At 45.6% G+C, this 15,917-nt stretch overlaps 4 protein-coding genes across 7 annotated transcripts in view; 3 read left to right on the top strand and 1 right to left on the bottom strand.

The window, feature by feature from the left end:
• eloa (elongin A) overlaps window positions 1-3,788 on the top strand; it is a 17,748-nt gene extending 13,960 nt beyond the window's left edge. For all 3 annotated transcript variants that reach the window (XM_025065199.1, XM_008331023.3, XM_008331025.3), the window contains exons 6-12: window positions 84-195; window positions 356-508; window positions 604-701; window positions 843-1,023; window positions 1,252-1,384; window positions 1,464-1,621; window positions 1,823-3,788. In XM_025065199.1, the coding sequence (XP_024920967.1) occupies window positions 84-195; window positions 356-508; window positions 604-701; window positions 843-1,023; window positions 1,252-1,384; window positions 1,464-1,621; window positions 1,823-1,884 (897 nt within the window). In that variant the 3' untranslated portion in view covers window positions 1,885-3,788. The remainder of the gene's footprint in view (window positions 1-83; window positions 196-355; window positions 509-603; window positions 702-842; window positions 1,024-1,251; window positions 1,385-1,463; window positions 1,622-1,822) is intronic.
• Window positions 3,789-4,330: 542 nt separating this feature from the next.
• Window positions 4,331-6,861, top strand: pithd1 (PITH (C-terminal proteasome-interacting domain of thioredoxin-like) domain containing 1). The gene is made up of 6 exons (XM_008331020.3): window positions 4,331-4,671; window positions 5,082-5,125; window positions 5,574-5,651; window positions 5,755-5,859; window positions 6,195-6,303; window positions 6,472-6,861. Exons 1-6 carry the CDS (start codon window positions 4,474-4,476, stop codon window positions 6,571-6,573), a joined length of 636 nt encoding a protein of 211 aa, XP_008329242.1. The 5' UTR covers window positions 4,331-4,473; the 3' UTR covers window positions 6,574-6,861.
• A 502-nt stretch (window positions 6,862-7,363) lies between these two features.
• Window positions 7,364-15,917, top strand: part of lypla2 (lysophospholipase 2) — a 13,950-nt gene continuing 5,396 nt past the window's right edge. Inside the window, exons 1-2 of one of the 2 annotated variants that reach the window (XM_008331022.3) lie at window positions 7,364-7,455; window positions 15,739-15,832. In XM_008331022.3, coding sequence (XP_008329244.1) covers window positions 15,755-15,832 — 78 coding nt within the window. In that variant the 5' untranslated portion in view covers window positions 7,364-7,455; window positions 15,739-15,754. Of the gene's footprint in view, window positions 7,456-14,522; window positions 14,868-15,738; window positions 15,833-15,917 lie in introns of those variants that run through there. The other variant, XM_017040985.2, reaches the window with a different exon arrangement.
• On the bottom strand, window positions 9,526-14,460 carry LOC103393902 (centromere-associated protein E-like). The gene has a single exon (XM_008331021.3). The coding sequence runs from the start codon at window positions 14,232-14,234 to the stop codon at window positions 9,786-9,788; it is 4,449 nt and encodes a 1,482-aa protein (XP_008329243.1). The 5' UTR covers window positions 14,235-14,460; the 3' UTR covers window positions 9,526-9,785.

Here is a 15,917-nt window from a genome sequence, read left to right as displayed (position 1 = left end):
GACTTTATGTTTTGTTGTTATTTTTTTATTCCGGCTGCATCATGTCCTTGTTGTTGTTGTTGTTGTTGTTGTTGTTGGTGTAGGTGGTTGAAGCTGTTCCCATACTGCCTGAAATCCCTCTGCCGGCCATTCAACCCTACTACAGACCACTGCCTTCCATAGACGTCACGCCGCTGTCACCCCTGAGACGTAAAGGTAACAGGACAGAGACATGACACTCAGTGGGAGGGGTTTAAAAAAAATACCCATACACTGATCTAAGGCGACAGCATCACACCACGTGTTGAACCCATGTGACGTTTTTTAAAGGTGAAGAATCAAACTCTGTTTGACTCTGTATCGTCTGTCCCTTCAGTCCCGGTCTGCAACGACGAGGACGACACCGGCTTCACGGGGAAACGCTTGAACTCCAAGATGGTGGTCTACTCCGGGTCCAAGACATCCTGCCTGCCCAAGATGACGTCTCTGTACGATCAGTGCATCCGCGTGCTGCAGAACAACATCGACTGTGAGTTCTAATGTCCCAGTGGGCTCAGCTGCAGCTCCGGGCCCAACCACTGCAGCCTGTGCACAAATGAACAGTTTGTCTCTGTTCTCTGTCAGCCATCGCCGAGGTGGGCGGAGTCCCGTTTGACATCCTGGAACCGGTTTTAGAGCGGTGTACGCCCGAGCAGCTTTACCGCATTGAACAGAGCAACCAGGTAACACACACACACACACACGCACACACACACACACACAAAACGCTGTCCATATCTATACACACACACACACACACACAACGCTGTCCATATCTATGTCTGTGGAACAAGTCAATATCACAACAATACACCCCCCCCCAGTGTTTCACCGAAGACTCTGACGAGCTGTGGAAGCGTCACTGTCAGCGGGACTTCAAAAGTGAAACTCCTCAGGAGTACGAGTCCTGGAGGGAGATGTACCTGAGGCTCCACGAGGAGCGCGAGGAGCGGCTGAGGATGCTCACCCAGAACATCTCCTCCGCACACGCAAACAAACCCAAAGGTCGGTGCAGCCTCACAGATGACCACCAGGGTGTTTATTCATGTACCATTCATCAGTCATATACATACCTATAATTAGCGTATCATTAGCACAGGTGTAGTAACACCTGTGCACACTGCAACAATTAAAGGCCTATAGACACGGTCAGAACACTTCACCAACCAATCAGCTTCATCATTCCAAATGTGACTTGTTCTCTTCAGCCTCTCATTTCCTCTCTCCTCACAGGGCGGCAGGTGAAGCTGGCGTACGTGAATTCTGCCGCCAAACCGCCTCGGGACATACGCCGCCGACAGGAGAAGTTTGGCACCAGCAGCGGTCTGTCCACAGCTGCCTCCACTGCGGCCGCAGCTCCGATCCAGTCGGTATTTTTATGGATGGTCTGATGGTGTGGTCCAGTCTGTAGACTGACAATCCCTCCTCTCTGTCTCTGTCCCCAGAATCAAACCAGTTAACAACTCAGAGTTCTCTGGTGAGTCCAGTACTTCCTCATTGTCCTCCAGTCAGCAGTCTTCATCCAGCTCCTCACGCCCCTCAGCTCTGAGCGGGGGAGGCAGAGGAGGAGGAAACATCGGCCGAGAAAAGCCGCAGGTCAAAAGTGAGTGATTCAGTGACTGTCTAAACTGTTGTGTGGTTGTTGTTCCCATGTATATAAAAATTCTAACCTGATTAATCACCTAATGAAGGCGTCAGTTTCCATAGCTGTTGTAATTTCTCTCTACTCCTGACGTTGACACAGGTGTGTGTGTGTGTGTGTGTGTGTGTGTTTGTGTGTGTGTGTTTGTGCTCCCTCCCTCAGAAATCGCCCCCATGATGGCCAAAACTATCAAAGCCTTCAAGAACAGATTCTCCCGACGGTAGTTGGAACCAAGGCTGGGGTTTTGTCACCAAATCGTCTGTGTTTTTGTTTTTATTTAAGTTGAGGAAACGATTTGACTGGATAAATCCTACACACACACACACACACACACACACACACCTGCACAACGGTACTGCAGCTGAACTTGACAGTATTGTTGAAAAATTATTTTAACTTTTTATTTAAGCTGTTTGACGTCTGACGGGGCGACATCGAATGAGTATTGAAATCATGACCAGAGAGTTTAAACGAGCGATTGCTCACGAGTAAAACGAGGAAATGATAAAAGGAATCCAGACGTGCAGCACGTCGAAGGACGCGAACGACATCGTTTTAACAGCAGTCTGATATTTTTTAGTAACTGCACCTTTTCAATGAAAGGTACTCGTCTGTAGCATGAGAGTTCAAAGGAAATAGGAGCTACATTGTTTAGCTTGACTTAGCTTGTCTTGTCTTGGTTTCACTTAGCTAAGCTTATCTTACTTAACTTGCCTTAGCTTAGCTCAGCTTGGCATAGGGACTCTGGGGGAAAAAAAAAGGAGTACCAGGGTAGCTGCCAGCTTTCTTCATAGAGAACTGAAACAACTGCACATCAAATGATTCAGTCCATGTTTGTTCAGCTTTGGCTCTTGACTGACTGATACTGATATGGACCGTAGTTTATTTTCAGGTATTTGTTAGGCCATCTTCACGGCAGCCATTTTGACATTATGTTACTGAAGACGGTCGTGTGTAACTGCAGCTGTTGTGGATGATGTTTGTTAGCTTGACGGACTTCAGACTGTTGATATTTTCCAAATCATGCAACGATTGGGTCCTAGACAGAACAAGAAATAACAGAATTCAGTGTACGTTCGCTGCAGAATCTTAGACTGTTTTCTCCATTTCAGCAACATTATAACAGCTGCATTTCACATGATTCATTCTAGGTGGGGTATAGAGACACACTACACTTGTGAGCTGCACTTTAACCTGAGGAAGATAGGTGGCGCTAGACCGTTCTTTTAACTGTTCATACCTGTTGTTTTCCACCAGCGTGATGTCAGAATGGCTGCTCATGCACAAAGATTAGTGTTGACGGAGTCTCGGTGCTATGCTAAGCTAACTAGCTGCTGTAGTGGCTTCGTATTTATTGCATTAACAGGGTTTTTAGCGGAACTGGCCTGAACCACAGCGTGTTCAAGCTGTGGTTCAGGTGTAACTGGTGCAGCAGTGATCCTGCCGCTCCACTGGAACCTTCTGGAAACAAGCAGTATACAGCATGCATGTTTTTCTCTTTCAGTTTATGTTTTTTTTGTCATTATTATTATTATTATTATTATGACAAAAACTCTACGATAGGAAGAAATCTCCACGTCTGAACTTGCCCTGGGTTTTTAATTCACATCAGTTCTTCCACACGCTGCAGACCGGGTGTCATGTATCTCTCAGCTTGGGGTTTTTTTTTGTTTTTTTTCTTTGTTTTTTTAACAGCAAACTCATGCGTGATTTAATCATGTTTGATTTAGTGAGTTTTTAATGTGTAGGTATTAAATGAAATCATCTGTGAATCTCACACACGTCAACGAGTTTTGTGGCTTCAGCGTATGCATCTCTGCTGTCAAATGTGTGTGTGTGTGTGTGAGTGAGTGTGTGTGTGTGTGTTGATTCCCTTCATGCTTTGCCACTGTGACAAACCACTTCATTCAGGACTCAAGGGATGAAGTAAAAACCAGGCATAAGGAAAAAAGGAAAACCTGTTGAAGCCCAGCTTCAGTCCACCACAGACCTTGACCACATGTATTTATTATTTTCAACACTGGGACCATAGACCCACAACTAAGGAAGTAGAAAAACTGTAATTTTATTAGATTTTAAAAATGTAATATGGTCATTTTTATTATTAAAATTGACTTTTTGCCCTCAAGTTGTTCCTGTTTTTGTTTGTTTGTTTGTTTGTTTATTGTCACTGTCGGTGTTGTCAGCTGTCACACGGAGCAGAGATTTTCCAAAGTAAAATTATTTGACAAAAAAACCCAAAAAAACTGTTACCCCTGCGACCAGGCCCCGGACAAGCTGACGATGACGGATGGATGGATAACTGGCGATATTAAATATTATATTTTGTATAAACCTAATATTTTATGGTCAGATTTTATTTTTGTAAATATTCTTTGTCCTGGGTCGAAAATGTCGAATACCAAAATAATTTAATTTTTGTTTAATAATTTTTGTTTGGTTTTGTGAGTTGTAACGAATTTACGACGTTTTTCACATTTGGCGACAGGAGGAGCGAGGCCACATCACGTGTTGGTGTTTTGTTTAGTAAGACCATCAAGTTACCGTAAAACCTCAGCAAATAAAACACCGGTACTCTGCCTTCCCTTTCAAAATAAACTAAACGTGATTCGATGTTTGGTTCCCGCCATGTGTATTTTCATCCGGAAATGGTTATTTTTTCAGTTGACGTTCAGTTCAGATTTTGACGTCACTGACGCTGCTTGACGGCACAAAGTGAAACTTGCTGATATCATTTTAGTGTATAAAACACCGCGGTCTCTCCGTGTTGTCAGCTATTCTGTGAGACATTACTAGCCACTTTCAGCTCCACGATGTCTGGCCACGGTCACGGACACGGCCACGGCCGAGGCTGCGGCTGTGCGGGGGAACACGAGCCTCCGGAGCGCGGCCTGGAGGACGATCTGTACGGACGGATCGACGTGGAGAAGATGCAGTGTCTGAACGAGAGCAGAGACGGAGACGGAAAACTGGTTTTTAAGCCGTGGGATCAGCGCAGCGACAGGGAAAAGGTAACAGTGGTAAACATCCTTAGTCCCGGCAAGTGGTGCTGAGTTAGTCCGCCGAGTGAGAACACGAACCGGAGCGATGGTCTGATGCTAACCTTACAAATACGATCAAAATAGTTTTTTATATATATATATTGACGAAGTAAATATGCTTAAAAACTTTATTAAATGGTTGTATCTTGAAAGGAAACGCAGGCAACGTTTTACTTAAGGCAACTCTCCCTTTCCCCGGCAGAGGGTGCTGTAAGCTCAGTTTTAGAAGCTTTGACACATGTAGCTTTCGGATAAAAACAAATTAAAACTATGTCTTAGATCAGACGTATCTGGGCCGATTTGTTGATGATACAGTAAAATGTGAGCGCCACCACCAGGTGAACACAGTGTTAATCTTCAAATGTGAATCTGTTTTGCAGTTTGTTGAAAGTGACACAGATGAGGAGCTGCTGTTCAACATCCCGTAAGTTCAGTCTTTTTTTTATCTCGTCTTTTTCACTGTATTCAATTTTCACCTTGACACTTGGTTATTTTTGTTAAATAATTAACTGTATTTATATAATAATTCATTTGTATTTTTTGAAGCTACTTTTTTTTTTTTTTTTAAGATTTTTGTCTTATTAGAATCTTTTGTGACATTGGATACTATGACTAAGGTTTATCTGCTGCATTACCTTATCTTCCCACACAGAGGCGAACTGTGTTAGCTGCCACTGCCCTGTTTGTTTTAATTGTTCAACACAGTCCCTGGAGTTTGGTCATCTGACTCAGTACTCTTTCACTTTTGCTCTGACAGTTGACGTTTTTCTTTCTCCTCGTCTTTCACCACCTCAGCGTCCTGCTAGCCTCTCACCCGAGGGACTTCCTGTCATGTTTGTGTAGCGTTATGACGCCGCGTCTCTCTCTTTCAGTTTTACCGGCAGCATCAAGCTGAAGGCCATCATTATCTCTGGAGAAGACGACGAGACCCACCCAGCAGAGATACGACTGTGAGTGTCTGCGTCTCCGACCGCGGTCCTCACACAGGACGACAACTGTACAATGTACAGACATATTTGCTCTATGCTGTGATTGATTTATTTTTAACCACAGGTACAAGAACATCCCTCAGATGTCCTTCGACGACACGGGCAGAGAACCTGAACAGGCCTTCAGACTGAACCGAGACCCTCGGGCTGAACTGGATTATCCCACAAAGTGAGACGCTCAACTGTAAATGCATTTCAAATTCAATTTGGTTCCTGCAAATTCACTCCAAGTTCCAATTTGGCTCTGAATGTGGCTGCTGGTCTGGAACTCACCGCTGCGATCGCAGTTGAAGTCAGACTGTGTCTGTGAGATGTTTCATCAAACTGCCACGAAGCCCGATGATGTCACGTGACATCATGAGCTGTGAACTGTTAATGAACTGTTAACGCACCATGAACGGTATCAGACCTGACTCCTGGTCTGGTTTCTGCCTCCGCCTCCTCCTGTTGTAGAGTCGTTCTCCAAACCTCGGGTCTAAAATGATTTTGTTGTTGATTCTCCAGGATTGCACGTTTCTCCAGTGTTCATCATCTCTCCATCCACATCTCCAAAAACTTTGGAGCCGAGAGCACCAGGGTCTACTACATCGGCCTGAGGGGCGAGTACACCAAGGTGGGCGTGAGGGGTCTGGGTGGAGGTCCTTTTGAAACCAAATCTGGGATGGATGATGGATGGATGGCTGAATGATGGATGGATGTTGGATGGATGTATTCTCCCTGATTGGTCCCACATCTTCATCACAGTGAACATGTCTGCTGCGTTCTCTCTGTTTTTCCAAAGGCTCACAGACATGAAGTAACGATTTGCAATTATGAGTCGGCAGCCAACCCTGCAGATCACAAGGTGGAGAGCATCATCCCGCAGACCAACTTCATTTCCTGAAAGCTTTGGATATTACTGAGGGAAGGAAGGGGACGGAGGAGATGGTGAGGGAGGAGGAAGAGGAGGAGGAGATGTTCCACTGGCTTCTGCAGACTTTGACTAATACCAGACAAATGGTCAAGAGACGAAACCTCAACACTGGACACTGGATGGTTGTCGGAGCTCGACCGGAACCGACCGAGGACCGGGACTGGTTGTCTGTCAGGACGACCTGAGATGTTGCTTTGTTTTCTATGGCAATAAAGATGAGAATTGTAAAAAGACGGCAATAAAAACCCTGAAAACTTTGTCACTTTTTTTTTCTTCTCGCACCAAACATCAAAGAGTTCTTTCAATGATGATGATAAATGTTGAAATAAAAAACTATTAAAATCCTGCTTTTATTCACATACAAAAAATATGTGTGTAAATTAAATTAACATGTTCAACAATGTGTGTGCACTTAAAGATAAAAGAAAATGTTTTATTAGTTAATTAGATGAAATAGTTTTAAATCTATTTGTTAATTAAAACACAATTAAAAACAATATTTAACCTGTCAGTTTTATTGACAACAATCAGTTATTTTAAGGTGTTATTTTCTTTTTTATTTAGAATATAAAAAATTATAAATATGTATAGTTAAAAACGTATGTCACTCACACGTTCATTCATATTTGCTTTGTTTTTGTTTCGTTTTGAGGCGAATAGTTCATTTTTTATGGTCATTTCTACCTTTTTTTGTTCATTACTACCTTTGTACAATTCTAATCATTAGGGGCGTGGCTATGAGTGTTCTGCGTCGTTACGTCACTACGCTCCGACTGCGGCGCACGCCCCGCCCCAGCCAGAACTCGGCCAGTAGCGGAAGTTCTGTTCCGTGGTGAACTGGGACAGTGAGAGGTGAGTGAATTATTTTGTTCCTGGATTGCGGGCCGTCGGTTTTTTATTTTATTTTTTTTACAGTTATTTCAACGATTTTTATTTTACGCATACCGTACCGCAATAGGTATATATAAAAAAAATCACCACATTTAGGTTTCAAATTTCAACGGCAATGTTAGCTTCAGCCGGGGATGAGACACCGGCAGACGGTCCGATTAATGTGAACGGGAACACGACGGCGACGTTAGCCGCATCAGCTCAGACACAACTACTGACCACGGTTACTGACCGTGTGTGTGAGTGTGTGTGTCGCTAAACCGGGATTAAACCGGACTGCGGAGGTTCAGTGTGTGTGTGTGTGTTTGTTGTTTGGGGGCAGCGGAGGCTTTGTTGAGCTGAATACCATCACAGGTTCAGTGATGAGGAGGAGGAGGAGGAGGAGGGAGATGATGATGATGATGATGATGGTCGTCAAAGACAGAAAAGCATTTATTGTCTCCTTCCTCATTCTCGTCCTCCCTACACCCGGTCTGAGCAGCAGCAGCAGCAGTGGTGGTGTTGGTCGGTGGTGTTGGTCGGTGGGTGGTGGAGGTGTTGTCACTCACTGCCGCATATGATCCTGTTTGCCAGCCAGTAACACACGGAGCAGAGAGTGCTGCAGCCTGCTCAGTGTGTGTGTGGAGCAGTTATTTTTTATTTTTTGTTTTTTGTTTTTTGCTGTACGTCCTCTCGAAGCCAAGAAGTTCTACTCTGCCCCATCTGACCAAATGTTCTTAGTCCTCGTCCTCTTCCTCTTTCTCTTCCTCCAGGCTGACCTCAGACCAGTTGTGGTCAGACCTGCTTCAGTTCTCTGACTCCGGAACTGTTAGGATTTTTTTGCTGCTCTTACAATTTAAAACGTTCTCCTTGTACTTGTAACCGTGAGGATGTGAAAGTGTAATTTAAATCAACTACACACTCTGAAAGTGACCGTGGAGATGAAAAAAAAAAAAAAATCAGGAAGTGTTCTGACGTAACTGTGACTTTAACTTGGAACCTTGAACCTTGTGAACAAATTGTGCCAAATGTGACAGGTAAATAGTGAGGGATTTTTTTTTAATGAGCAGATTTAGGAAGCTCCTGCTGGCTACCGGCGGTACTGCACCCCAGATTAAACTCTCAAGAAGCTGGGAGACTTACCTGCAATTTCTGGTCATGCAATACTATTGCATACAACTTAGGGGGCCTTTATGTGTGTGTGTGTGTGTGTGTGTACACAGGAGGTACACAGAGAAGGCTGCATTTATGCTCTTAATCTGTGTCTCAACCGCAGTACAGACATCCTGTTTGTGTAGTTTCTGGTCGTGACTTAAATGTAATTCAAGTCATTCAAAATGGAGACTCGTGATGAGCTTTGAGTACGGCTGCCAGCCACACACACACACACACACACACACACAGGCCCCCCCTCCTCTTCCTCCCCATCTTCTTTTATGTCAAACTAATTCAACACTGACAGTATGTTATTGACTCAGAGTCATCTGATCATCTGATGTTCCAAAAGTGTCATTTGGTTCTTTTTCAGCTAAAATGTCAATAAACTGCTGCACAGCAAAAAACAAACTAGACCACCAGGGGGCACTGATCGTACCGTCGGAGCCGGTGCCACTAGGCGTCTGTCAACAACTTTAAGACACGACGTCTCCTCTTCTACAAGAAACAGCACATACCATAAACATATATTTTATATGTTTGCACAGCAACTGATATGAGAGTAAATTTATGAACATATATTTTATATGTTTGCACAGCAACTGATATGAGAGCAAATTTATGGCACACACACACACACACACTCACACACCCGTGTCTCCCTGCCTGGCCTTGGACTTCCACCACAGGGGTCATCTGTTGGAGTTTGTCCTGGTGTGACCCGACCTGGGACTTGGAAATCAGTTGGTATTAAACCCCACATCCTCTAGGTGGCAGGCCATGCCACACATGTAGCAGCAATTTAAAAAGAAACGCTAAAAAAAGATTTTAGGAATTTTCTTATCAGGTAGATTTTATAAACCACCGAAGAAAAGACGGCGAGCGTCGTACAGGACGGACAGTCAAGTCACATTTATTCATACATCACATTTTAAAAAACAACATTAGCGCCCTTGTTGTATCGGTTTTTTTTTAGGTTATTTGCCATCGCTCCGTTGTTTAAAATAGCGCGACAGTTCAACAGCAGGGCATCGGCGCTAGCACAGTCACACTGCTGCTGACACGCTGCACTTACAGGCGTCCTCGCTCTCCTGCTGTGTCGTACATTATTTTGGGAAACGGGCCAATGAATGGGTGTTTCGACAGCGTCGACAGACTCACTTCCAGAATGAACGCTTGTTTTTCCTCTCGATGGCCTGGATCAGGGCTCGATTGTCAGCCTGCAGTTTGGAGGTCTCCGCCTTCAGGCTCATGCACTCCTGTCGGAGGTCTTCGAGTTTCCAGATGTGCTCCCTCTGTAGTTGGACAATGTCGTACTCGGTCTGTTTGACCAGCTTTTTATGGTTGTCACTTTGTGTCTCTAACGCTACGGAGAGTCTAAACGTTTCTTCTCTCAGAGTTCCATTGACCTCCTTCTCCGCCTGAAGATGGTGGCGGAGCTCACTGTTGAGGTTCTCTAGATCCTTCAGCTTGTCAGCGGTGGACATCTTCAGTGTCTCCGTTTCTTCCAGGAAGACATCCGTCTGTCTCTGCAGGTGGAGGCCCTGCTGTAGGGTCAAGGACTGCTCCTTCTTCAGCTCGTCCATCAGAGACTCTTTGTCTTTCCGTAGAGACTGATTCTTTTTGATCTCCGCCTTCATGTTGGTAAAAAGCCTGTCAATCAAGGCTTGGCGCTCGTGACCGAGCTCCACCTCGGCCTGAAGTTTAGTAAAAAACTCATTGTTGGCTTCTCTCAAGGCCTCCATGTCCTTGTGAAGAGTCTGGGTGTAAACACTGGACTGTATTCGACTGTCACGGGCGTCTTGATGCACATCCTTCTCCTTCTCCAGCTGCTCCTGCAACTGTATTCTCAAGTTCCGCTCTTGCTGCAGTTTAGCCGCATCGTTCTCTCTCTGTTTGGACAAAGTTTTGCTCTTGTCTGCCTGTGTCTCCAGAGCAGCCGAGAGCCTGGAGGTTTCTCCTCCGAGGGTTTCATTGATGATCTTCTCATGCTCCAGTTTGTGGCTGAGTTCAGAGATAACGTTCTGAAGACTCTTCAGTTTCTTGGTGGTAGACTCCTCCAGTGCCTTGGACTCCTGGAGATGGACGTCTTTCTGCTCCTGCAGTTCATCCTTCAGCCTTTGTCTCCAATTCAGCTCCTTCTCCAGCTCCATAGCGAGACATTCTTTTTCTTGTACCAGTAACTCGTTCTTCTTGTTCTCCATCTCAAGTTTGTTCGAAAGACTCTCAGTTACCTTTTTGTGGGCATTCAACTCAGCATCTAGCGCCCTCTGGTGCTCAAGTTTCTCTTTCTCCAGCTGATTTTGTATCTCCAGTCTCCAGCTCTTGTCTTCCATTTTGGCCCTGTCGTATGTTCTCCGCTCTGTCTCCAAAGTAATAGAGAGTCTGGAACATTCTCCTCTGAGCGTTTCGTTGACATTCTTCTCATGATGGAGGTTGGTTTTAAGCTCAGAGATGACTTTTTCCAGGCTTTTCAGCTTCTCGGAGGAAGACGTCTTCAGAACTTCATGGGCATCTTTGTGTTTTTGCAGATCGCGCTCCAGCTGTAGTTTCCAGGTCTCCTCCTTCTCCAGCTCCATGGCCAGGCTGTCATTCTCTTTTGCCAAACAGTTGTTCTTCTTTGTCTCCGTCTCCAACGCGGTTGAGAGTTTGTCAGCCAACGCCTGAGAGTGGCGCCGTAGACCCTCCTCAGCGCCGAGTCTGGTGCTAAGCTGCTGGTTGACTTTGCTGAGAGACTCCAGTTCCTGGCGGAGCGCTTCAGTCTCTTTGCTGGTTTGCTCCAGTGCTTTCTGGTGAGCCAGCTTCTCGCTCTCAAGCACCCCCTGTAGGATTTCAAGTGCAACTGAATGTCTCGTTGCGCCTTCTTTCAGAGTTTCATTGTTTCTCTTCTCTTGTTGGAGGTTTTGGTCAAGCTCAGAGATCAGATTTTCTAGCCTATCAATTTTTTCAGTAGTGGACTTCTTCAACGCCTTGTACTCCTGCAGGTACGCGTCCTTTTCTTTCTGCAGCCCCTCGAACAGCTGGTTCCTCAGTTTCTGCTCCTTCTCCAGCTCAGTGATTAAAGAAGCCTTCTCTTCTGTCAAAGCCTGCGACTTACACATGAGGTCTTCCTCAACACGAGGTTTTGTGAGTAGCCCTTGATTTGCTTTTTCTCGGATCTCCAATTCCTGTGGGAGAGCCTTGGTGTTATTGCTGTACTCTGCCAGTGCGTCGAGGGCCTCCTGATTGACGAGCCGTTGCTTCTCCAGCTGATTTTGCAAGTCCAGCCTCCAGTTGTGCTCCTTTTGTAGTCTAGCCAAGTCGTACTCCCGTTGTATGGACAAGTTTTTGTTGTTTTTAATCTGTGTCTCCAGTGCCGTGGAGAGTTTGGAAGCCTCTGATCTCATGTTTTCGCTCACACCTTTCTGAGTTCGGAGGTTTTGGTTTAGAACCGAGTTGAGCTTTTCCAGACTGTCTAGTTTGTCGGCGGTGGTTTTATTCAGTACCTCGTATTCCCGCAGCTCAGCACCCACCTGTTCAAGCTCAGCTTTTAAGGACTGGTTTTCTTTGGTCAGATTTTCATTGCATTTGGTCTCAGTCTCCGTTGCAGTTGGCAGACTGTCACCGAGAGCCTTACAGTCGCATCTGGCGTTTTTCTCAACTGTGAGTTTGTTGGTCAGCTGTTGGTTGGCTTCTCTTAGTGACTCCAGCTCCTGACGCAGAGTCTCTGTCTCTTTGCTGGACTCCGACAGAGTCTCAAGCGCCCGCTGATGGTCGAGTCTCTCTTTCTCCAGCTGATTTTGTAACGCCAGTCTCCAGCTCTGCTCCTGTTGTTTGGTCTTGTCGTTCTCTCGCTCTCTTGTTTCTAGTGCAATAGAGAGTTCCGAAATGTCTTTTCTGAGAGTGTCGTTGACGGCCTTTTCTTGCTGAATATCATGGTTGAGCTCAGAGACCTGATTCTTGGATTTCCTCAGTGCCTCAGATTCCTGCAGACGATCAGTCATCTGTTTTTGAAGCCCAGCGCCCAACTGTTGTCTCCAGATCTGCTCCTTCTCCAGTTCCTTCGTCAAGTACTCGTTTTCTTTGATCAAACAATCGTTTTTTTGGGTCTCAGTCTCTAGTGCGGTTGTCAGCCTCTCACTTAGAGCCTGAGCGTTGCACCGGATATCTTCCCCAACCTGGATTTGGCAGGCAAGCTGCTTATTGGTTCCTTTTAAAACTTCCAATTCCTGATGGAGAGCCTCCGTCTCGCTGCTGGACTCTGACAAAGCCTTGAGCGCCTCCTCTTGTGCGAGCTTTTCCCGCTCCAGTTGATTTTGTAGAGCCTGTCTCCAGCTCTGCTCGTTCTGTATTTTGGCGTTATCGTATTCTCTCCGCTTGGAAAGATTTTTGTTATTTTCAATTTGTGCCTCTAGCGCAGTCGAGAGTCTCGCGGTTTCTTCTTTGAGACTTTGGTTGACGTCCTTCTCGGTCTGTAGGTTGCACTTTAGCTCAGAATTGACTTTTACCAAGCTGTCGAGTTTTTCTGCTGTAGATTTTTTCATTGCCTCGTTTTCTTGCATATGAGCATCTTTTTGTTTCTGTAGTTCATCATCCAACGTTGTTCTCCTGGTCCGCTCCTTTTCTAGCTCAGCAGTCAAGCACTCTTTCTCGTTTGTCAGGAACTCGTTATTTTTGACTTCGGTCTCCAGCTTGGTAGAAAGCCTGTCAGACAGAGACTGGTAGTTGTGTCGGAGATCCTCCTCAGCCTGGAGCTTGGTGGCGAGCTGCTGATTGGCTTCTTTGGTGACCTCCAGTTCTTGGCGAAGAGCCTCAGTCACCTCGGTGGACTGTTTCATGTCCTCAAAGGTCCGCTGATGGTCATGCCTCTGCCTCTCCAGCTGATTCTGTAGCTCCAGTCTCCAGCTCTGCACGATATTTTTGTTCCTCTCAATCTGTGTGTCAAGTAAGAAGGACAGTCTGGACACTTCTCCTTTGAGTGTTGCATTGGTGTCTTTCTCTTTCTGGATGTTGCTGTTGAGATAAGACATTACTTTCTCCACACCTTCGAGCTTCTGTTTAAGAACGTCCAACTCTACTGTGAGGGAATCGTTCTTTTTGGTCTCCGTCTCCAGACTGGCAGAGAGCGCGTTGTGAAGCGCCAGGGAGTTGCATTTGAGGTCTTCCTCAACGTGGAGTTTGGTAGTAAGTTGGTGGTTTGCTTCCTTCAGGGCCTCCAGCTCCCGGCGTAGAAGCTCCGTCCTATCATCGGACTGTTTCAAAGCTGCCAGGGCCTCCTGATTAGCTGTCTCCTGTTTTTCCAACTGCTGGCTCACCTGCAGCCTCCAGGTCTGCTCCTCCTCTAACCTGGCTGTCAGAGATTCCTTCTCCTTCTCCAGATACTCCATCCTTTCTGTGTTCTGAGCCATCAGGTTTTTATAGCTGACGTCCTGCTCCTGGAGTTCGTCGGTGAGCTCCAGCTCCCACTCCTTCCAAAGGTCCTCGAGCTGGAGCTTCTGAGCATCCTTGAGTCCATGCAGGTCGGCCTGCAAGAGGTCGACGCCGTTGTCCAGATCATCTATCATGTCATTGCACCGTTTCAGACATCGTTGATTTTCACTCTCACCAGTCGACTCTCTAATGTCCATGTTCTTAGTCAGTATTTGATTTGTTGTTAACTTTATTCTTCTGATTAGTTCACAACCATGATGTCACTTCCTCTTGGCTACTGATTTGCTTGTTACCTCGAGGAAACTCTGGAGTTGTACGCCCACAAGTCAGTTCTTTCAAGTCTACAAAGACAGAGATGACATCATATCCTCCTTTGAACATCGAGTGCCTGGTTTGTTGTGTTGTTGAGAGAAAGTTGTCTTCTGAAGGTCAGATGTTCCTTTCTTGGCCTTCAGTTCCTTCTAGCTTTTTGTTATCTTCTGAAGGTCAGATGTTCCTTTCTTGTCCGTCAGTAGCCTCTAGCTTTTTGTTGGTGACAGCATTAGTATTCATTCATTCATCTTCTGTTGACGGGGTTGAACCAATGGGCTGTAACGCAGAATGTTTTTGTCAAACTTCATCTTTCGTTCTGAACCATACTGCGGAAAAACAGATCGTCAATCCTCAGAAATAGAAATAGACGTCCCTTCGCTCTGATGCCTGGGGGTTGAAGACATATGGATGACACCTGCAGTCAGACGTCTCCCTGGAACATCTTCACCCTCTCTTCCAGTGTCCCACTTAGGAAAGAGCATCGACGCAGCGCTGCAGACGGATCGGCCCGTCGCACAGTCAGTTGGAGCAATCAATTATTTGTGAATTTATCAATTTATCAGTGTCAGAAAATAACCGCCCGTCCGACCTGCGGAGAAATAATGGGCAACAAAAAGTCATTGGTTTTTCTGTAAACGGAGCCGCATTATCGAGAGCAGGTGAAGGAGGATTCAAATAAAAGGTTTAAAAAGCAATTACCAATAAATAAACATCATTATTATTATTATTATTACCAAAGGCCAAAAATCATCTATTTTTTTGAGTCGGTTTACTGATTCGACTCGTATGGGACTTGAACCCACAGCTCCTTTGATCTGCCCCCTCATGACAAGGGTTTTGGAGGTTTTCTTTTTTTTTTTAAATCTGAATTGCAGAAACACATTATTTTGCGATCGGCAGGATTGTCCTACAGCGAACATCTTCGTGTCACCTAACGCTAAGCCTTTCTGTGTCCAAGATATTTTCACATTTCATTTTAGGCAAATTACGGCGGTTCTGAGGTTCTTGGGCTTAAGGTTCAATTCCTGACTTAAATATTAGGTCATTGTCAATGACAAGTAAAGTAGAAAAAAATCAACTTGAGAATGATAAAATATATTTTGATCATATCGTTTTCTCTCCCTGACCCTGACCCTGACCCTGACCCTGACCCTGACAAAGGAACGTTCAGTGGATTTGGTCAGAGTTTCTCTGGAGCTCATTTGGTTTAAAAAAAGCCGACTACGTTTGTCATGTGCCTAAACATCTGCGCGTCTGTTGTCGTCCTCTGCTCCTTCTCAACTCTTGATTCATCTGACGATTACACAAACAGTGATGATTGGTCTGTGTTGAAGTGATAATTCATGTAGCCCGACTTCTCACCGTCGTCTGCTTCCCCTCTGCTTCCAGCACCTCTTGACAGTGTATGTGTGGCAACAACATGTCTGTGCCGCTGCTCACTGAGGCTGTGACGGTGTCAGGGACGGAGAAGGAGACGGCAGCGGTGAGTGATGGACCCCTCTCTCTCTCTCTCTCTCTCTCTCTCTCTCTCTCTCTCTCTCTCGCCCCCACCGGGTGGGGCTTTTTTT

This window comes from Cynoglossus semilaevis, chromosome 18 (genome assembly GCF_000523025.1).
Source record: "Cynoglossus semilaevis isolate Cse_v1.0 chromosome 18, Cse_v1.0, whole genome shotgun sequence".
In the NCBI taxonomy this organism is placed as follows: Eukaryota; Metazoa; Chordata; class Actinopteri; order Pleuronectiformes; family Cynoglossidae; genus Cynoglossus; species Cynoglossus semilaevis.
The sequence above is the reverse complement of the archived record's forward strand: the minus strand, read 5'-3'. Positions and strand labels throughout refer to the sequence as shown.

Excerpts from the sequence above, each read along its gene's own strand:
- LOC103393902 (XM_008331021.3), bottom strand. The coding sequence starts at position 14,234 with ATGGACATTAGAGAGTCGACTGGTGAGAGTGAAAATCAACGATGTCTG.
- pithd1 (XM_008331020.3), top strand. The coding sequence starts at position 4,474 with ATGTCTGGCCACGGTCACGGACACGGCCACGGCCGAGGCTGCGGCTGT. Across the intron at positions 4,672-5,081 it reads AGCGCAGCGACAGGGAAAAG|TTTGTTGAAAGTGACACAGA; the intron begins GTAACAGTGGTA and ends TCTGTTTTGCAG. Across the intron at positions 6,304-6,471 it reads TGAGGGGCGAGTACACCAAG|GCTCACAGACATGAAGTAAC; the intron begins GTGGGCGTGAGG and ends GTTTTTCCAAAG.